The sequence below is a fragment of the Hyperolius riggenbachi genome, chromosome 2 (genome assembly GCF_040937935.1).
Source record: "Hyperolius riggenbachi isolate aHypRig1 chromosome 2, aHypRig1.pri, whole genome shotgun sequence".
Lineage (NCBI taxonomy): Eukaryota > Metazoa > Chordata > Amphibia > Anura > Hyperoliidae > Hyperolius > Hyperolius riggenbachi.
Window position 1 is genome coordinate 399405633 of NC_090647.1, and position 23071 is coordinate 399428703.

Consider the following 23071-nt stretch of genomic DNA (forward strand, 5'->3'; position numbering starts at 1 on the left):
TTAAGTGACCACGGGTCTTCACCCACACCTCCTTGAGGGGAGTGCAGGACTTCACTGCCTAGAGCCCACCAGGTCACTACTAGGATTACCTCAGCAAGTGGTCAGGAGAACAGTGACGCTAATTGTGGAATAGACTTGTTCAGACGATATCCAAAGGTCCCGGGCAGGCGGTTTTCTACGGAGGTCGGGGTCACAGCTGAATGGAGCTGCTGACACTGGGGAAAGTGTCGTCTTGTGTAATACAAGCAACTATGGAAAGATGCATACCATTTTAAAGCTCTCTTTCTCCTATTTCCGCATTTGCCGTGACTTCGATCGCGAAAATAGCAAAAACTAAAAGGCGTAGGGTAGCGGTTTATACATCGTTGGAAAGAGGAGAAAGAGAGCTTGAAAATGGTATACATCTTTCCATAGTTTCTGCACTGCTCGGAGTCCCTTTAAGTGATAAAGATGCTAAGCCTGCATTCAAAACTTTGAAAACTTTTTCTGCTGTTATGAATTGGAATTATCACATACTTAAGGAACACTGACCCTTAGTAGTCGGTGCAAAAGAATTGCATGCTGGGGGTTCTTTTTATCTATAATCTATTCCTCCTCTTCCCTTTATTTCCCTGCCAGCTGCTTATCTGAAACCTAATCCCCTACTCACTTGTGTTTACAAACGAGGCTGAGGTGACTCAGCGATTGGAGGAGACAAGAAAAAAAGTAAAGGGCAGAAATGACATCACGAGTTAGCCTTAACTGTGGGCAAAAGACATGGCCCCCACCAGGAACAGAGTTCTCATAATTTACTATATAACATTCACTGAAATCAAAACGTGGACAGTATAATACATGTTATGTAAGTAGATCAAGTGTTTATCTACTTATATATGTGTTTTTTTTCCTGGCATAGTATGGCTGATCCTACTGCTTTAATAAGGGTAAGGAGATTAGTGATAGACGAATGGAGTGCAGTGAGGGTTAGGAGACCATCAGCGAATAAATTAGCTGTATACTCTTTACCTGCAATAGAGAGGCCATGAATATCCGGTGTTGACCTAATTCTATCTGCCAGAGGTTCAATGGTGAGGGCGAAAGTAGCCGGAGAGAGAGGGTAAACCTTGTCTGGTTTCCCTTCTGATGGGAATCTTGATGGGAGAGGAGGTGGGTAGTTTGAGTTTGACTGTATATGTCGAATACAGACATTGAAAGGCCTACAAGAAGGCCTCTCCGATACTAGCTTCATGGAGAGCAGCTATCATACCAATCTATGATGTTGAAGGCCTTCTCCATGTCGAGGGAAGCCAAAGCATAAAGAGTTACTTATGTTTTTTAGCGAAATGGTGAAGGTTGACTACTTTTCTGACATTATCAGGGGCCTGATGGAGAGTTATGAAGCCCACCAGATCCTTATGGATTAATGGATTAAGGGTTTTGTCTCGTAAGGTAGGGCGTTGGGGTAAACCAACATTTTTGTTATAATACTGTAAATGGCTGAAAAGCCATCAGGTCCAGCGTTTTACCATTTTTCAGTTGCTTTATGGCATTGTATACTTCCTGTTCCGTGATTGGCACATTAAGGATTGTGGCTTTTTCGGGTCTGAGATATGGTGTAGTGAGGTGCTGTAGGAAAGATTCGGGTTGGGAGGAGGTAGAGGAGGACGTCTTGACAAAGTATAGAGAGTGGTAATAATCAGCGAACTCTTGATGAATTTTAAGAGGATTTAAGGTAATGTCATAAACATTTTTAGTTTATTATATTGCATGTAGATCTAGTCCATCTGATAGCCTATCTACACGTATAGAAAAGAATGACCCTTATTTGTGAAAGTATGGCATCTATTTGTTGCTGCAGAAAGCGGGATGGAGAATGAGCATGAGCCGACTTTAACCGCTTCAGTTTATACCCCAAGTTTAGCTGTTGCTCATACTTTGCCCTCTCATGTTGAGCAGCCATTTTAATGAGTTGATCCTGAATGGTAGCTTTGTGAGCCAACCAAAGGGTGTCGGGCTTAACAGTGGAAGAGTCATTTACTTGAAAGTAGTGTAAGAGATTTTCTTCAACATCTAGGACATTGACCTTATCAGTGAGTAGACTCTTGTTAAGTTTCCGTTGGGGGGTCTGGGGTGCTGAGTGAAGCTTAGGCAGTCCATACAGTGCCATGATCCAATCACAAGCTCTAATAATATTGTAAGCAAAGTTACAGAGGCGCCAGCAGTGTAAAATTAGATAAAAAGTTGAAAAATAGGGAGGCCGTTGGTGGACTTACCTCCCCAATACAGACACAAGAAAATGTTGAATTTTCAACACAAAAAAAGGTTTATTTACATACTCCAATTGATTGCAACACGTTTCATGGGCTCAACCCACTTCATCAGGCTATAGACGGGAGTAATACACTTGTGGTCAGGTTCAGTCAGCTTGGCACCTCTGACAGAGGCATTGTGTTGAAAATTCGACATTTTCTTGTGTCTGTGTCTTGGGGAGGTAAGTCCACCAACGGCCTCCCTATTTTTTAACTTTTTATCTAATTTTACACTACTGGCGCCTCTGTAACCTTGCTTACAAGTTGTGTCCACCCCTGGTAGAGGGTATTTGGCCCCTTTTCTTCCTATCTACGGAGAGCGACTTCTTAATCCTGAGTGGGGACAGGTCTAATCTCTCCCCCTGCCTACATAGTGGTTACCTGGAAGGTAACCCAGATTTGTGAGTATCATTCTTACATTATATACCTTCACTATAACCTTCCAGTACATACTACACCATATTGGGCTCTCGGTGTCTCCCTCCCCTACAAGCTAATATGTCAAGAGAAAACTAAATTGGGTATTATTAATGCACACAAATAGCATCAGTTCTAGAATAATATGACAATAAAGCGTCCTTCGCCATCAGAGATACACTTATCAACCTTCAGAGGTGAGGAATTGTGAAGGAGGGTGAGGACCACTCACTGTTTTTTGGAGGTGGAGGAGACAAAGCATTGCTGGTAGTTTTTATGAAAGTATTTGGGGGCAGAGGTCTTAGTGAAATGGGTTTCTTGGAGGCAAATAATATTGGGCGTATACGTTTGATAATCGATGAAGGCCTTCCGCTGTTTGAGCGGTGAATTAAGGCCTTTAGTATTATGGCAAATAAGTAAGGGCTTAACGTGTAAATTGGTAGACCTTAATATGGAAATTGGGTGATAAATACCGTACAGATGCTTTGTCTCCAATGCAACTCCTAGGAGTGATATTCCTGTTGGCATGAAGGCGTGAATCAATTGAAACAATGACTCCAACAGGAGTACTGAATTACAAACATATAACAGCAAACAGAGGAGCGGAAGTGCTCCAACAGAGGAGTATATTCTTCTTGTAATGGGAAGCATTTTCAGGAGTAATAATAGCTCAGCAATGCAAACTACAGTGGTGTGAAAAACGATTTGCCCCCTTCCTGATTTCTTATTATTTTGCATGTTTGTCACACTTAAATGTTTCTGCTCATCAAAAACCGTTAACTATTAGTCAAAGATAACATAATGAACACAAAATGCAGTTTTAAATGATGGTTTTTATGATTTAGTGAGAAAAAAAAACTCCAAATCTACATGGCCCTGTGTGAAAAAGTGATTGCCCCCCTTGTTAAAAAAAAAAATTACTTAACTGTGGTTTAACACACCTGAGTTCAATTTCTGTAGTCACCCCCAGGCCTGATTATTGCCACACCTGTTTCAATCAAGAAATCACTTAAATAGGAGCTATCTGACACAGAGAAGTAGACCAAAAGCACCTCAAAAGCTAGACGTCATGCCAAGATCCAAAGAAATTCAGGAACAAATGAGAACAAAGTACTGTAATTGAGATCTATCGGTCTGGTAAAGGTTATAAAGCCATTTCTAAAGCTTTGGGACTCCAGCGAACCACAGTGAGAGCTATTATCCACAAATGGCAAAAACATGGAACAGTGATGAACGTTCCCAGGAGTGGCTGGCCGACCAAAATTACCCCAAGAGCTCAGAGAAAACTCATCCGAGAGGCCACAAAAGACCCCAGGACAACATCTAAAGAACTGCAGGCCTCACTTGCCTTAATTAAGTTCATTGTTCATGACTCCACCATAAGAAAGAGACTGGGCAAAAACGGTCTGCATGGCAGATATCCAAGGCGCAAACCACTTTTAAGCAAAAAGAACATTAAGGCTCGTCTCAATTTTGCTAAAAAAACATCTCAATGATTGCCAAGACTTTTGGGAAAATACCTTGTGGACCGACGAGACAAAAGTTGAACTTTTTGGAAGGTGCGTGTCCCGTTACATTTGGCGTAAAAGTAACACAGCATTTCAGCAAAAGAACATCATACCAACAGTAAAATATGGTGGCGGTAGTGTGATGGTCTGGGGTTGTTTTGCTGCTTCAGGACCTGGAAGGCTTGCTGTGATAGATGGAACCATGAATTCTACTGTCTACCAAAAAATCCTGAAGGAGAATGTCCGGCCATCTGTTTGTCAACTCAAGCTGAAACGATCTTGGGTGCTGCAGCAGGACAATGACCCAAAACACACCAGCAAATCCACCTCTGAATGGCTGAAGAAAAACAAAATGAAGACTTTGGAGTGGCCTAGTCAAAGTCCTGACCTGAATCCTATTGAGATGTTGTGGCATGACCTTAAAAAGGCGCTTCATGCTAGAAAACCCTCAAATGCTGAATGAATTACAACAATTCTGCAAAGATGAGTGGGCCAAAATTCCTCCTGAGCGCTGTAAAAGACTCGTTGCAAGTTATCGCAAACGCTTGATTGCAGTTATTGCTGCTAAGGGTGGCCCAACCAGTTATTAGGTTCAGGGGGCAATTTCTTTTTCACACAGGGCCATGTAGGTTTTGAGTTATTTTTCTCACTAAATAATAAAAACCATCATTTAAAACTGCATTTTGTGTTCAATTATGTTATCTTTGACTAATAGTTAAATGTTTCTGCTCATCAAAAACCGTTAAGTGTGACAAACATGCAAAAGAATAAGAAATCAGGAAGGGGGCAAATAGTTTTTCACACCACTGTATCTATAGTGGGTCAGCACTACGGATCCTCAGGCTGCAATCCTATGCTTACAAAAACATAAGAATGGATATAAAAACACAGAAACCTTTATAAACCAACAGCACCATCTATTGGCGAAAGGCCATATAGGCCACTAGAAAAAAAACAGTAGATAGGGACAACATAACTGCAGGCATGGATAAAAGGCCAGAACAGGCAATGTGATGTAAATTGTGCTATACCTGTTCTGGTGTAATAAACTTGTCTGTTAGTGTGGAGCACCTGGAGGAGGCTTTCTCTTCCTCTTTGGCCGGTTGCATCCCCGGCTCCCCTGTAGAGGAAGGCAGCATGTTGCATCCCCGGCCTCCCTGTAGACTTGTGTCAGCATGTTGCATCCCTGGCGCCCCTGTAGATGTGGGTCAGCGCTGACACTTGCTGCAGGGATGTTGCTGATTGATCTGATTCTCTGGGGGCTCGGTCTGTGCTCTATTCCTGCTATATTAGTCCTGGGCATACAGTTGTATGCTGTCCATGATAGCGAACAGTTCATCTGTGTGCTATGGGCCTAGCTAGCTTTCCGTGTTACGTGATTTATTGGTTCATTGCCCTCATTGCTGCAAGGAGATCGGCAATCCTGGGCGTATGGCCTACCCCCTGAGCATGAAGCTTTTACATCTGTAAACAAATTATTTGAGGCTGTGGCCGTGATCTATGCTGATCCTGATGTATCTTCTACCACAGTTTGTAAACTTTGCGAACTGCGGCAGGAACGTCGTATTGCAGAAGAGTACGCCGCTGAGTTTCGGCGCTGGTCAGTGTCCTCCAAGTGGGGGGAGGCTGCACTCCTTGATCAATTTTTGTTGGGTTTAGCAGATTCTGTTAATGATGCTCTGGTTAGCCACCCTGAACCCAAATTCCTGGAGGAAGCTATTACTTTGGCTATCAGGGTAGATAGGCGTGTCAGGCAATGCCGTCAAGTAAAGTCTCGGGTATTAATTTCCCCGATTCCTGAGGATCCTCTAAAACCAATTACTGAGCCTCATATATCGGACGATTTGATGGTAACAACTTCAGAATCGCCTTTGTTTGATGATCCTGAACCCATGCAGTTGGGCGGTGCTAGATTAACTGCAGTGGAAAAAAACAGGAGAGGAACTTGAGGTCTGTGTTTGTATTGTGGGGGTACTGAGTATTTTGCAGTTTCATGTCCTATAAAGAAAAAGAAGTTGCAACTTCAGCACTTGAGTGGGGTCCAGAGACCTCCTTTGGGTAGACAAGTACTGCCCACTACAGGTGATGGGGTTAGGAAAAATTAATGTACTGCTCAAAGGTCTAAGATTTTTCCCACTACTGTTTCTCTTAATGCCATTCTCGCTGAGAAACCAATGTATTTGGAGGTTACTAAAGTCTCTAGGTTAGAGAGAATTTGCAGGAAAATGCAATGTTTGTGCTTTTATTGTGGTGAGTCAGATCACATGGTCAAGTCATGTCCCAACAAACCTGAGAGTTGGGGAAACTACCATGCTTAGCTGAAAGAACTCAGCTAGGCGAACAAGGTTTCTCTCCAGAAAATCAGGTTGTCATGTGTGACCCTCCTTCACCCTTTGATAGGGATTGTAATTAAAGGTATGAAGTTAGTTTGGAGTGTTCGGAGACCACTCCTCGAGGGGGGGGGGTTTATGTAATAAACTTGTCTGATAGTGTGGAGCACCTGGAGAAGGCTTTCTCTTCCTCTTTAGCCGGTTGCATCCTCGGCTTCCCTGTAGACGTGAGTCAGCATGTTGCATCCCCGGCTTCCCTGTAGACGTGAGTCAGCATGTTGCATCCCCGGCTCCCCTGTAGACGTGAGTCAGCATGTTGCATCCCCGGCTCCCCTGTAGACGTGAGTCAGCATGTTGCATCCCCGGCTCCCCTGTAGACGTGAGTCAGCATGTTGCATCCCCGGCTCCCCTGTAGACGTGAGTCAGCATGTTGCATCCCCGGCTCCCCTGTAGACGTGAGTCAGCATGTTGCATCCCCGGCTCCCCTGTAGACGTGAGTCAGCATGTTGCATCCCCGGCTCCCCTGTAGACGTGAGTCAGCATGTTGCATCCCCGGCTCCCCTGTAGACGTGTGTCAGCATTTTGCATCCCTGGCGCCCTTGTAGATGTGGGTCAGCGCTTACACTTGCTGCAGGGATGTTGCTGATTGGTCTGATTCTCCTGGGGGCTTGGTCTGTGCTCTATTCCTGCTATATAAGTCCTGGGCATTCAGTTGCTCGCTGTCCATGATAGCTAACAGTTCATCTGTGTGCTAAGGGCCTAGCTAGCTTTTCGTGTTACACAATATATTGGTTCATTGCCCATATACACGTATCTTAGTCAGCTGTTTTTTATTTTTCTAGTGTTACGTTATATATTGGTTCATTGCCAATATATACGTATACCAGTATTATTTATCGTAATTTATTGTGTATGATCTTTGCTTGTTCCTGACTCCGCCTCTCTCCTTATCCTCCTGTACTTTTGCCTATCTGACCCTCGTGATCTTTGCTCGTTCCTGACTTCGCTTATTGCTCATCCCTCTTGTACCTCAGTCATCTGATTCCTGGTTTGATCTCGGCCGGTGTCTGACTACTCTTCTCCTGTATTCACAAGTAATTAGTACTTATGAAACAGTTCTTAGGTCTAGGGAGCTTCCTTTTATTATTTTCTTGTCCTCTCGGTACTGGTCTCACCCGGTGAGAATTAGTCATATTGTTTTGTCTCGCTAGTGGCGTTCCACTCAGCGTTACATCTGGCCATTACACATGCTATGGTCAATGGCACAAGCTCAGAACCGACAGAGGAAGGGTTCCTCTGGTGAAACGGAATTTCAAGTGGATGACAATGATGCAAGAGGTAACTTGTCATATGTTATGAACCTCACTGACCGCAGAGCTGGTGACCACTCTGTGCAGCACATACAGGAGATGAGACAGCAGATATCTACAATGATGTTTATTGAAAAGTTCAATAAATATATACAACAGTGAAAAGTGATCAATATGAACAATACAACCACAGTGAATTATTCCACATGCACACATCGCACAAGGCTAAATAACTAGAAGGGGCAGAACTATATACACGGTATACCAATCCAAGAATGCAGTACCAAATCGTAATCAATGGCAAGTCGAGACAAAGCGCGATATCCCAAAGCAGGAGAGCAATGCAGTACAAAATCAGAATCCAAGACCGGTAAATAAACAGGCAAGAGGTCAGACCAAGGAAATCGGGAACAGGCAATGAGACCAGCAGTTAAGGCAGCAAGCAGAGGCCTAATACAACTGAAGCTCTGGCAATGTCTGTAGCAGGGTGGAGTCTTTAAATAGGCTCTCTGCAGCTGATTGCGTAATTGCAGAGGAAAGTCCTGCTGAGGACATCTGGTTATGAGTTATACAAGTACAAGATAATCCAAGTCCAAGTGCCATCTACAGGTAAAACAGGGAGCAGCAGTCTTCTGTAACAGAATCAAGAGAGCCACCTGTTGGTGAGCGAAAGTCCATCAGTACTTAACATAATCTATGCCACCAGCAGGGAAGACAGGGAATTGCAGGTTTCCTAACATCATGTGATACAAATATTTGTGTAACTGCAGACGCTTCCAGTGTTGCTAGTAACCTGAGCTCAGATAGGGCTACTGGGACATAACTAAACTAATGGTCTTTCTACCTACAGCTGACTTTCTACGTCAGGGGTCAGCTGGTGGAGATGTGTGGTGCTGACAAGTCTGGGAGCGCATAGAGCTCAAGCCTCCGGACGAGGGCACGCCATACAAAGTGCACTGGGAAAATTACAGACTGTACAGCCTACAAAAGGTGAGGCAGGGGAGAACACAAGGCAGCTAGTGAGTTCTGGTTACAGGCACTCAAGGCAGTCGATGACATTCCACTAGCAGGAGATTTAGGTATTGGAAAAACCCACAAACGATGGGAGCAGACACTGCTGATCGTGTACCACTTTCCAGAGGGTAAAGAAGGCAAGGAGTAAACTAAAAGCTCTTTACAGCCTCTGTAATAATTACAGAGCCCCTCCAGAGGGTGGCAGTTCTTGTAAGCAATATATTTTAACAGTTGTGGACTATGCCACTCCTTATCCACAGGTGGTAGAACTGTCTTCACTTACATTGGGATGCGAAAGTTAATCGTCATGATTTTCCTGTATAAATCGTTGGTTATTATGATAAAAAATGTCAGTTAAATATATCATATAGGAGATACACACAGTGATATTTCAGGAGTGAAATTAAGTTTATTGGATTTACAGAAAGTGCACAATAATTGTTTAAATAAAATTAGGCAGGAGCATAAATTAGGGCACTGTTGTCATTTTATTGATTCCAAAACCTTTAGAACTAATTATTGAAACTCAAATTGGTTTGGTAAGCTCAGTGACCCCTGACCTACATACACAGGTGAATCCAATTAGGAGAAAGAGTATTTAAGGGGGTCATTTGTAAGTTTCCCTCCTCTTTGAATTTTCTCTGAAGAGTAGCAACATGGGGGTCTCAAAACAACTCTCAAATGACCTGAAGACAAAGATTGTTCACCATCATGGTTTAGGGGAAGGATACAGAAAGCTGCCTCAGAGATTTCAGCTGTTTGTTTCCACAGTTAGGAACATAATGAGGAAATGGAAGACCACAGGCTCAGTTCAAGTTAAGGCTCAAAGCGGCAGACCAAGTAAAATCTTGGATAGACAGAAGCGGCAAATGGTGAGAACAGTCAGAGTCAACCCACAGACCAGCATCAAAGACCTACAACAACATCTTGCTGCAGATGGAGTCACTGTGCATCGTTTAACTATTCGGCACACTTTACACAAGGAGATGCTGTATGCGAGAGTGATGCAGAGGAAGCCTTTTCTCCGCCCACAGCACAAACAGAGCTGCTCGAGGTATGCTAAAACACATTTTGACAAGCCAGTTTCATTTTGGAATAAGGTGCTGTGGATTGATGAAACTAAAATTGAGTTATTTGAGCATAAGGATGCATGGAGGAAAAAGAACACAGCATTCCAAGAAAAACACCTGCTACCTACAGTAAAATATGGCGGTGGTTCCATCATGCTGTGTGGCCAGTGCAGGGACTGGGGATGGTCTCAAAGTTGAGGGACACATGGATTCCACTCAGTATCAGCAGAGTTTGGAGAGCAATGTCCAGGAATCAGTGACAAAGCTGAAGCTATGCCAGGGCTGGATCTTTCAACAAGACAACGACCCTAAACACTGTTATAAATCCAATAAGGCATTCATGCAGAGGAACAAGTAAAATGTTTTGGAATGGCCATCTCAGTCCCAAGACCTGAATATAATTGAAATCTGTGGTGTGAGATAGAGAGAGCTGTGCATGCTCAGAAGCCATCAAACCTGAATGAACTAGAGATGTTTTGTAAAGAGGAATGGCCCAATATACCTTCAACCAGAATCCAGACTCTAATTGGAACCTACAGGAAGCGTTTTGCAAAAGGAGGATTTACTAAATATTGATTTTATTTCTTTTTTGTGGTGCCCAAATTTATGCACCTGCCTAATTTTGTTTGGTGGCAGCCCCAGGACCGCCTAACGCGAAAAGCGTCAAGAGCAGTGGGCAGAGATTAACGGTGATCGGGCACGCCGATATGCACGTGTCCACACCTTAGTTACAGAGTAACAACCTGCTAGCCACGATCACAGCTGGCAGGTAGAAAAAAAAAAGGAAAAACAGCCCATAATCACTTGTACAGTGCTGCGATCTACTGCAGCACTGTACAGGAGACAGCTCTGTCACTGAGCTGTCCCCAGGGGAGTCACACAAAGTAATCCCTCTCGTAGGCTGATGCCTTTGAGAGGAATCACGCTGATTGGATCTCGGGGGAGAGATCCAATCAGCGGGAGAGATATCCAAACCTGCTACACAGCAAGCTCTCCCAGCTACACATACCTGAACCCATCTGCAAATGGATAACCAATTTCTTAACCGACAGGAGACAGCATGTTAGACTTGGGAAACACACATCAAGTTCTCTGACAAGTCAGTATTGGTGCACCCCAGGGCTGTGTGCTTTCCCTACTGCTCTACTCGCTTTACACCAATGACTGCATCTCCACAGATCCATCTGTTAAGGTTCTGAAGTTTGCAGATGACACAACAGTAGTTGGTCTCATACAAAATGGGGACGATTCTGCATACAGGCATGTAGTGGGACAGCTTTCCTCCTGGTGCAGCAGCAACAACTTGGAACTAAACGCTCTTAAAAACATGGAGATGATAATAGACTTTAGGCGATCTCCCCCCCCCCCCCCCCCCCCCAGCACCTCCCCTTAACCATAAATGGATCCACAATAACCCAGGTAGAGTCATTCAAGTTTCTTGAGTCTACAATCTCAAACAACCTAAAATGGGATAACAATACGGCCACTATCGTCAGAGGATTTACCATCTACGTCAACTGTCAAAAAGTTTGGCCTACCTCAAAATTGAATGGTGCAGTTCTACACTGCAATCATCAAATCCACCATAACATCATCTATGACTGTATGGTTTGGCTCCTGCTCAGCATTAGAAAGGGGAGGCTTCAGCGCATCATCCAAACATTGGAAAGGATAATTGGCTGTAGCTTACTTTCCCTGAAGGATCTTTCCACTAGCAGGTGCAGAAAGAGCGCAACCAAGATTGCCTCTGACCCCTCTCACCCAGCTCACTCCATCTTCCAGTTCTTGCCTTCCGGAGTAAGATTCCAGTCAATTGCAACTAAAACCTCTAGACACAGAAACAGCTTTTTTCCTCAGGCAGTAGCCATACTTAATGCAGAACGACGCTAGAGCTGCTAGGACTTGAAAGTAATCAGCACAGAACTGAAAATGAAAAATTCTCACCTTGCTTACTGCCATTATACTTGCATACTGTTCTCTTGACTTGTAATATACACATTGTCTGTCTGTATTGTTTTTGTTTGTGTTTGTTAAGCAACTGCCAAGACAAATTCCTTGTAAGTGCAAACTTGGCGAAAGAAATTGATTCTGATTCTGAAGATCAAAATATAAAACGAAGAACACATTTTATTTTTTAAAAAAGTGTATAAATTTACCAAAAAAAAATGTTGCAGCAGCATTTAGATGCCACCAGCAGAAAGCTCTGTTGGTGGCAACAAAATGAGCCAAGATTAATTTGTGTGCTAAGTAGCATGGCTTTGCAGTGAGCTTTTAAAGCTGCATAGCACTGAATTGTAAAAAAAATAGCCTGGTCACTAGGGGGGTGTAAGCCTGTGGTCCTGAACTGGTCAAAAAAGAAAAAAAAAATTTTTTATTTCCCCTCCCCCCATATTGGCCCTGGAGAAAGATACATACACTAAACTAAACATACATAGACATATGCCTACGATAGGGATTAGATTGTGGGCCCCTCCAAGGGACAGTTAAGTGACAAGGCTATCTTCGTGCAGCGCTGCACAAGATGTCAGCACTATATAAATGTATTTTATCATGTAAATAAAAAAATCAGTCTGCCAGCGCTGCTCGCTGGCTGGCAGGCTAATCGCTACGGCTCCCTGTTTACAGTGACGGTAGTTCGTGCAAGCTCCTGTCAAATTACGCTCCTCGCGAGAGGAACAACAAAGCTACTCTGCTGCCGCCAATCTGCGTTAGGCGGTCAGCAAGTGGTCAAAGGTTTTAATGCTGTTGCGTATCTTATAGAGCACAGAGGAAGTTCTGAGTTCAGGTCCGCCTTAAGAGTAGGGGAATATTAGACACCAGAGAACCATATGGGGAACCACTAGACATCAGAGAAGCAAATGGGGACCACTAGGCCGGGGAAACATATTAAAAGCATATGGGGGATCAGAGAGATCTATATAAAGGATGGGTATCACAGGTTAAATCAGGAAATATGATAAGGGAACCATAATAATGGGAATGCAATGAAAATTACTTTAAAATATACTGTTTAACCACACCAACTTTTTAGACCATGCCCTTTGCAAAATAAAATTAATAAAAATCTTCATTAACTTTTTCTACCTATTTTTCCATTAAAATACAGTAGAAAACCCTTTATTGTAAGCTCCATTGGACCAAGCAAAGAAGTTTACTATATCAGAAGTTTACTATATCAGAAATTGTCGTACTCATAAAGCGCATAAAATATACTTTAGCACTTTATTTTAATTCAATCAATAATTGGGAGTCATTTTTTTCTTTTCAATGCATTAGCAAGCAAGCACAGACAGCATCTAAGCTAGGTCAAAATGCACAGTGCTTAGCCACTTAAGTAATTTGTAGCAGTATATCTACCCACACAGGACTTCAGTTGCCGCACAGTGGCATAGATATACGGCCCGCCGCTCCACTCCTGTGCTCGTTTTCGTGGCTGCCCGCTAGCCCAGAGAGTCAGTGATCGCCGGCATCAATGGGATGCCTGCGGTCATTGTAACGAACTATGTTATACTTACACTCATTATTTCCTATTTGTGTACTATTGGTATGCAGCAGGTAGAAAATGTGTGAAAATGTTTGAGGACATCTTATGGCCAAATAGTAAAATTACACCTACATAAAAAGACACATTTTCTATTAAAATCAACCCCTTACCCCCCTCACTCTCCCATAGTTGACCAAATAAAAAATTTGCATATGTATATACAGTATATATAAAAAAAGACAATAAAAAAAATGTAAACCTTAGGGTCTGAGTTTTTTTTTTTATTTTTATGTCATGGGGCTATATTACTGATATTTTTATAATTATGGGCTTGTAAATATTGATGGATGCAAAACAGAAAAAAATACATATTTCCAAACAAAATATTGTCGCCATACATTATTTTAAATGTTGCAATAACTGGGACAAATGGGCAAATAAAAGGTATGGGTTTTATCTACAGTAGAACTTTTATGTTAAAACTATAATGGCTGAACAGTGAAAATTAATGAATGTTTTCCATTTTTTTTTTCTTATTATTCACATTAAAATGCATTTAGAATAAAATAATTCTTAGCAAAAAATGGACAACCCAAAGACAACCTAATTGGTGGCGAAAAAAATAAGAAATACAGTGGTTTGCAAAAGTATTCGGTCCCCCTTGAAGTTTTCCATATTTTGTCACATTACTGCCACAAACATGAATCAATTTTATTGGAATTCAACGTGAAAGACCAATACAAAGCGGTGTACACGTGAGAAGTGGAACGGAAATCATACATGATTCAAACATTTTTTTTTACAAATCAATAACTACAAAGCGGGGTGTGCGTAATTATTCAGCCCCCTTTGGTCTGAGGGCAGTTAGTTGCCCAAAGACATTACCTGATGAGCGCTAATGACTATATAGAGTGCACCTGTGTGTAATCTAATGCCAGTACAAATACAGCTGCTCTGTGACCGCCTCATCGGTTGTCTAAGAGAATCTTGGGAACAACAACACCATGAAGTCCAAAGAACACACCAGACAGGTCAGGAATAAAGTTGAGAAATTTAAAGCAGGCTTAAGCTACAAAAAGATTTCCAAAGCCTTGAATATCCCACGGAGCACTGTTCAAGCGATCATTCAGAAATGGAAGGAATATGGCACAACTGTAAACCTACCAAGACAAGGCTGTCCATCTAAACTCACAGGCCGAACAAGAAGAGCGCTGATCAGAAATGCAGTCAAGAGGCCCATGGTGACTCTGGATGAGCTGCAGAGATCTACAGCTCAGGTGGGGGAATCTGTCCATAGGACAACTATTAGTCGTGCACTGCACAAAGTTGGCCTTTATGGAAGAGTGGCAAGAAGAAAGCAATTGTGAACAGAAAAGCATAGGAAATCCCTTTTGCAGTTTGCCACAAGCCATATGGGGGACAAAGCAAACATGTGGAAGAAGGTGCTCTGGTCAGATGAGACCAAAATGGAACTTTTTGGCCAAAATGCAAAACGCTATGTGTGGCGGTAAACTAACACTGCACATCACTCAGAACACACCATCCCCACTGTCAAATATGGTGGTGGCAGCATTATGCTCTGGGGGTGCTTCTCTTCAGCAGGGACAGGGAAGCTGCTCAGAGTTGATGGGAACATGGATGGAGCCAAATACAGGGCAATCTTGGAAGAAAACCTCTTGGAGTCTGCAAAAGACTTGAGACTGGGGTGGAGGTTCACCTTCCAGCAGGACAACGACCCTAAACATAAAGCCAGGGCAACAATGGAATGGTTTAAAACAAAACATATCCATGTGTTAGAATGGCCCAGTCAAAGTCCAGATCTAAATCCAATCGAGAATCTGTGGCAAGATCTGAAAACTGCTGTTCACAAACGCTGTCCATCTAATCTGACTGAGCTGTAGCTGTTTTGCAAAGAAGAATGGGCAAGGATTTCAGTCTCTAGATGTGCAAAGCTGGTAGAGACATACTCTAAAAGACTGGCAGCTGTAATTGCAGCAAAAGGTGGTTCTACAAAGTATTGACTCAGGGGGCTGAATAATTACGCACACCCCACTTTACAGTTATTGATTTGTAAAAAATGTTTGGAATCATGTATGATTTTCGTTCCACTTCTTACATGTACACCACTTTGTATTGGTCTTTCACGTGGAATTCCAATAAAATTGATTCATGTTTGTGGCAGTAATGTAACAAAATGTGGAAAACTTCAAGGGGGCCGAATACTTTTGCAAGCCACTGTAGATCATTTAATTGTGATAAGTAGTTATAATAAAGTTATTGGTGAATTAATGGGAGGAGCGCTGACAGCAGTGAACATTGCTCTGGTCCAGAAGGGGAGAACCCCTTAGTAGGGAAGTGGTTAATATGCAGGAATTTGCATGCAATAATCACGCAACAGCTTGCACATGACGCATAGGTCTCACCAGTTAATGCAGGTACAGTACTTATACTGTGCTCCTCTGTCCACATTTCTGTGCAGTCTTAATGATACTGTAGCGTTTCAACCGTGCACAAGTAAGTCACCAATGACCGGCAACGTCCTCAGTAATCAGGCAGCAGCTTGCACAGAAAGCATAGGTCTCACTGGCTGGTGCTTTTGAGGTAATACATGCAGAACCTGATTAGGGTCCAGACAGCGAGCAGGCTACAAGTGGTTGCCAGCCCGACCTTGACTCATGGGTCTCTGACTGACGTATGACCAGGGCCAGTCCTATACTTTTTTCTGCCCGAGGCAAATTTAGAAAAAATTGCCGCCCGCCCCCCGGGGGGCCGAGCTGGAGGGGTAGCGAGCAGGACGGGGGTATTGGGCCTAGCGATGGGGAGGACTAGTGGGGATAGTAAGAGGCACAGGCGGGGAGGACTCACCTTTTCCGCATTCCAGCGTGCGCTCCACTGACGTCACTTCCTGAAACACCGCCCACTGTATTGTAAGTGGACGGCGTTGCAGGAAGTGACGTCAGTGGAGCGCACGCTGGAACGCAGAAGGTGAGTCCTCCCCGCCCCCGCCTCTTACTATCGGCTGCTTCCTAACTATTTACAGCTGGAGGGGAGCGCAGATCGGGGGACCCAGGCGAAGGAGGGGGGAGTTCGACCCCCCTCCCCACCGCTAGGCCCAATACCCCCGTCCTGCCCGCTACCCCTCCAGCTCGGCGGCCGGCCCCCTGCACCCACGGACGGACGGGTGCCGCCCCTAGAAGTTTGCGGCAAAAGTTTCACCCCGCCTCATGAGCGGGCTGGCCCTGCGTATGACACATGCACCTGCCCACTTTCCACTATTTTTGGAAACAGAAATACCACAGGGGCTAAAAAACAGGACTACTATAACAGAAATTCTATTGTATCCGGGTTTACTATACCTGGTGTTACTCCCATATACCCATATACTTATGGTGCTTGGACGGGACCTGGACATTTATTTTACTACAGGTCCGTCTCAAAAAATTAGCATATTGTGATAAAGTTCATTATTTTCTGTAATATACTGATAAACATTAGACTTTCACATATTTTAGATTCATTACACACAACTGAAGTAGTTCAAGCCTTTTATTGTTTTAATATTGATGATTTTGGCATACAGCTCATGAAAACCCAAAATTCCTACCTCAAAAAATTAGCATATCATGAAAAGGTTCTCTAAACGAGCTATTAACCTAATCATCTGAATCAACTACCGTATATACTCGGATACAAGTCGACCCCGTGTATAAGTCGACCCCAATATTTGACCCTCAAAAGCTGGAATTTTCCAATTATTCATGTATAAGTCTACCCAGCAAAGTTTTATAGCTGTACTTGGGGCAATAACCCCTCCTGGCCCCCAAGTACAGCAAATAACTCCTCCAGGACACACGTGCAGCCATTAGCCCTCTGCTTGTAACTCCCTCCCACCCACCATCACCCATGGGAGCTGTCTGTCTGCATTTTCCCCCACCCACCATCACCCATGGGAGCCTCTGCATGTATTTCCCCCCACCCACCATCACCCATGGGAGCCTCTGCATGTATTTCCCCCCACCCACTATCACCCATGGGAGCCTCTGCATGTATTTCCCCCCACCCACCATCACCCATGGGAGCCTCTGCTTGTATTTCCCCCCACCCACCATCACCCATGGGAGCCTCTGCATGTATTTCCCCCCACCCACCATCACCCATGGGAGCCTCTGCAAGTATTTCCCCCCACCCACCATCACCCATGGGAGGCTCTGCAAGTATTTCCCGCCCCCCTCCCTCCCTCCATCATCCAAAGGGAGCCTCTGCTTCTATTTCCCCCCTCGCGCTGTGTAATCCTATACAGAGTGATAAACCCAGCAGAAGCCGTCACTCACCATCAGCGGGCGCACCGTCCTCTCTTCTCACTTCACTCGCGCTGCCGCTGATCTCCATGCTTAGCGTAGCTCCGTCTTCTGACATCGGGAGGCGGGGCTACGCAGCAGCGCGAGTGAAGGGAGGACAGTGCCCCCGCTGATGGTGAGTGACAGCTTCTGCTGCGCTAATCACGCTGCATAGGATTACACAGCGCGAAGGGGGAAATTGATGCAGAGGCTCCCTTTGGATGGATGGTGGGTGGGAGGGAGACGGAAATCTTAGCACACCCAGGAAATTGCAGCACAGCCAGGAGGAAGAGCGAGACCCTCCCTCCCACACCAGCTATAAGTGGAGAACTTTAGGACTACTCGAGTATAAGGCGACCCCCCCACTTTTATACAGCGAGTCAGTCCTAAATTTCTCGACTTATAGCCGAGGATATACGGTAATTAACTCTGGAAGCTATAGTTCCTCCTAGTTTAATAAATGTTAGCACTTGTCTTGGATGCAGGGCATGCATTTTTCAGTCTAGAAGAAGCGGTGTATGCCTGTGCGATTAACCATTCAATTGCAGCATGTGTTTAGGGACGTGCAGCCTTTCCCCCCACCTTTTCTTAATTAACTCTAAACACCTGCAAAAGATTCCTGAGGCTTTTAAAAACTCCCAGCCTGGTTCATTACTCAAAACCGCAATCATGGGTAAGACTGCAGACCTGACTGATGTCCAGAAGGCCATCATTGACACCCTCAAGCAAGAGGGTAAGACACAAAAAGACATTTCTTAACGAATAGGCTGTTCCCAGAGTGCTGTATCAAGGCACCTCAGTGGGAAGTCTGTGGGAAGGAAAAAGTGTGGCAGAAAACGCTGCACAATGAGAAGAGGTGACCGGACCCTGAGGAAGATTGTGGAGAAGGACCGATTCCAGACCTTGGGGGACCTGCGGAATCAGTGGACTGAGTCTGGAGTAGAAACATCCAGAGCCACCGTGTACAGGCGTGTGCAGGAAATGGGCTACAGGTGCCGCATTCCCCAGGTCAAGCCACTTTTGAACCAGAAACAGCGGCAGAAGCGCCTGACCTGGGCTACAGAGAAGCAGCACTGGACTGTTGCTCAGTGGCCTGAAGTACTGTTTTTGGATGAAAGCAACTTTTGCATGTCATTCAGAAATCAAGGTGCCAGAGTCTGGAGGAGGACTGGGGAGAGGGAAATGCCAAAATGCCTGAAGTCCAGTGTCAAGTACCCACAGTCAGTGATGGTCTGGGGTGCCATGTCAGCTGCTGGTGTTGGTCCACTGTGTTTTATCAAGGGCAGGGTCAATGCAGCTAGCTATCAGGAGATTTTGGAGCACTTCATGCTTCCATCTGCTGAAAAGCTTTATGGAGACGAAGATTTCATTTTTCAGCATAACCTGGCACCTGCTCACAGTGCCAAAACAACTAGTAAATGGTTTACTGACCATGGTATTACTGTGCTCAATTGGCCTGCCAACTCTCCTGACCTGAACCCCATAGAGAATCTGTGGGATATTGTGAAGAGAAAGTTGAGAGACGCAAGACCCAACACTCTGGATGAGTTTAAGGCCGCTATCGAAGCATCCTGGGCCTCCATAACACCTGAGCAGTGCCACAGGGGGATTGCCTCCATGCCACGCCGCATTGAAGCAGTCATTTCTGCAAAAGGATTCCTGACCCAAGTATTGAGTGCATAACTGAACATAATTATTTGAAGGTTGACGTTTTTGTTTTAAAAACACTTTTCTTTTATTGGTCGGATGAAATATGCTAATTTTTTGAGATAGGAATTTTGGGTTTTCATGAGCTGTATGCCAAAATCATCAATATTAAAACAATAAAAGGCTTGAACTACTTCAGTTGTGTGTAATGAATCTAAAATATATGAAAGTCTAATGTTTATCAGTACATTACAGAAAATAATGAACTTTATCACAATATGCTATTTTTTTAAGAAGGACCTGTATACCTGAAGTGCTGCTATATCAAAGTTTACTCTTTTAGACTGTAAGCTTGCAAGGGCAGGGCTCTCTCCCCCTTTGTGTCCTTAAAATCATCATACATTTGAATAACCTTGCTGCTTTTATCACTGCCATTACCAATTCTGTATCTTGTATTCTGTATTTTGTATTATTTTTGTATTTTGTATATTGGTGTACACCATTGTCTATATTATTATGTACCGCATGTTCATTTCTTACTTTGTACAGCGCCACAAAATATGTTGGCACTTTATAAATCCATAATAATAATAATTTTAAGATGATACTGTAGTTTCATTATTTTCTCTGTTCCAAGAGTAAAAGTACACACTGTAAGAAAAACCTGCTTTTAGTTCAACATCAAATATCATCACTATAAATTGTGATAGGTACATAATTTATGTGTGATAAATGGGAGAAATAGGCAAATGAAATGTTATCTACAGTAGCACTTTTTATTTTAAACCTATCCTGAGTGAAAACAGTAAGAAATTATGCTTATTTGTATCCCTTTTTTTCTTTAAAAAGTATTGAAAATAAAATTATTCTTAGTAAAAATAGTTCTTAAAGAGAGCCTAAGGTTGGCTCAATTCAGTGGCGTAGCTAAGGAGCTATGGGCCCCGTGCAAGTTTTACATGGGCCCCCCTCAAGCACCCTATACATAATTTATACGGTGCACCAAAACCTGCCAAGGATAACCACAGGGTCAGAAGTGGAAGAAGGGGATGGGAAGTGTGTTAAGGATTATTACTATTCAAAGTATCTAAAGAAGTGATTATTACAAGCACAGGACCAATAGAGAGCTAATACTGTGATAAAGGGTGGACCCTTCGGGGTCCCTCTCGCCCAAGGGCCCCGATGCAGTCGCTACCTCTGCACCCCCTATTGCTACACCACTGTCTCATATAATTATAAAGGTGGGCTGGGCGGATCAGGTAGCTGCCATCCACGCCGCTCTCCGCTGCTTCTGAGGCCTGCTAGGTCCCACTTTCACTTTCGCTACCTCTGGGTCACTAAGCTGAAAAGAGGGAGATCTCTCTCTTTCAGCGCACAGGGAGGCGGCGGAGTGGCAGGGGGCATGGCCAGGGAGAGAGAGCTGCCTGATGGCAGCTCTGGAAAACCTGCAGGAACACCCCTAGTGGGAGTTTGAGCAGGGAATGCCTCTTCTCCCATTACCCTCCGAGATAGGGACAAATATTGCCGCTAATTTTGGGGGGCTGTAGCGTGGCGGAGGTAGAGAGCGGCGTGGGGGAGGGACACAGAGGCATGTCATGAGGCAGAGAACATGCCTCTGTGTTTCATCTGCCCCCTCTCCCTCAACCCCACTAAACGGCCTCGGATTTCAGGAAAGGGTAGTTTAAGTAAATAACAAGCAGCACCAGTACACCACTACAACAGTTAATCTGTTTTTTGTTGTTTTTTTTTATTATGTCCTCAATTTGGGAGTACTTTTCTAAATCTTTTTTATGTTGGCAATGAAAGGGTTAAAGTGGACCCAAACTAAAAATACAAGATTTCAGAAATAAAATCTATTTTCTAAATTATAATAATAAATAGCAGCCTTTTTTCAGCTGCATGATGACAAATATAAAATATTTTACATTTAATGGAGAAACCTCTCCCTTCCTTTCATTTTGCAGGGACAGAAACCGGCAAACTGGTAAGTAGCAGGTGTCTGGCAAAGGAGGAATTGCTAATGGCTGCCACCTGTTTAATCCTAGTTATAAAAGAGAAGGGTGAAAAGCATGTACTGAAATGCTCATAGGCTTGAAGGAGTGTTTATTTATCTTTGTATGTGTTAGAGTGGTGCAACTAAATACTTTGAATTAAAACATTTTTTGGTTTGGGTCCGCTTTAAGGAGGAAATGTTGTACTATGAAGCTTGTGAATGTTCACCTTGTTAAAATGCTTTAGAAATTAAGTTTTCTAATGTACATGTACTATTTTTGTTTCAGATATGCTTTGAATTCATCAATACCTTACAAAAAATGTCAAGAAAACGGAACATGGAGTAATCCGGATCTTGCTTGTGCAGGTTTATTTTTATAATAATTATAATCATTATTGCTAGTACTTGTGTAATTTTTCTAAAACTACTGCTTCTTTCCTCAGCGGTGTGTAGCCTCACTCCCTTGATTCCTTTTGCATTGCTTGATGAAGTTTCCTCCAACCTTCATCCCTATTTTAATGGTACAGTTGTACGCTATAAATGCAAACCTGGCTATAGTCTTGTTGAAGAAAACACAATAACGTGCATAGACAGCAGTTGGTCAAAGCCTGTTGAATTCTGTACACGTAAGTCATTTTAGTAATTATCTTTTCTGTAATGATGAAAGACAAAGAGCATTTGTATAGGTGGGTGACATTTTTCATGAACATTCAAACAACTTTTACAGGTGTATCTTGTGGAGATCCAGGGAAAACAAAGAATGGACATGTGTCAGCTCCAGACTTCTCATTTGGTTCCAGAGCAACGTACACATGTGCAGAAAGGTACACTTTATAGTTTTAAATATATAAAATGTTTTATTTATCTAAAAATATTCCCAATTTGAAATCCAAATAAATACTTTATTAAACATTTTTGTGGTGTACAGTACAGTATCACACAAAATTGAGTACACAGCTCACATTTTTGTAAATATTTTCACGGGATATCACTGAAAGTATGACACTATGATTCAGTGTAAAGTAGGCAGTGCACATCTTGTACAATTGTCAATTTGCTGTCCCATCAATGTAACTCAACACACAACCAATAATGTCTAAACTGTTGGCAACAAAATTGAGTACACCTGCAAGTTAAGAATGTCAAAATTCTGCCCATTTAGACATTTTCCCTCCCGGGGTCATGTTGCCATTAGTATTTCAAGGTTTCAAGTGTGAATGGGGAACAGGTGTGTTAAATATGGCGTTATCGCTCTCACACTCTGTCATACTGGTGTAAGGTTCAGAGAAAATGTCTACTGAATTCAGCTCTGGGTTTGGAGGAAAAGATCCTGGATGATGATGATTGTTGTTGCAAGTTAGCAACTCCACTGTTGTATAGATTTGTTTTATTGCTGAAGATTCAGGAAAAGCTTGGAAGTCTGAGTGGTAGATAGTGCCATTAGGCCCGTGGCAAAGTGACTTAGAGTGGTGAGCCAGCAAGGCTGGTGAATGCAAAGACTGATGGAAGTTGCTTGATAGTGACACTGGATATAACCCAAGTCAAGGGTTGGCACATAAGTAGAGTGCTGTGGTTCTTGTTTATATATCGTGTAAGGAATACTCTATATATATATATATATATTTTGGTCTGTTCTGGATAGTTGGCTGAAATAAAGCGCTTTACTTTATATTTAA

At 43.3% G+C, this 23071-nt stretch overlaps 1 protein-coding gene across 2 annotated transcripts in view; it reads left to right on the forward strand.

Moving 5' to 3' along the window:
- Positions 1–23071, forward strand: part of LOC137546849 (C4b-binding protein alpha chain-like) — an 865201-nt gene that overhangs the window by 620147 nt on the left and 221983 nt on the right. For both annotated transcript variants that reach the window (XM_068269787.1, XM_068269786.1), the window contains exons 11-13: positions 21682–21761; positions 21839–22021; positions 22123–22219. In XM_068269787.1, coding sequence (XP_068125888.1) covers positions 21682–21761; positions 21839–22021; positions 22123–22219 — 360 coding nt within the window. The remainder of the gene's footprint in view (positions 1–21681; positions 21762–21838; positions 22022–22122; positions 22220–23071) is intronic.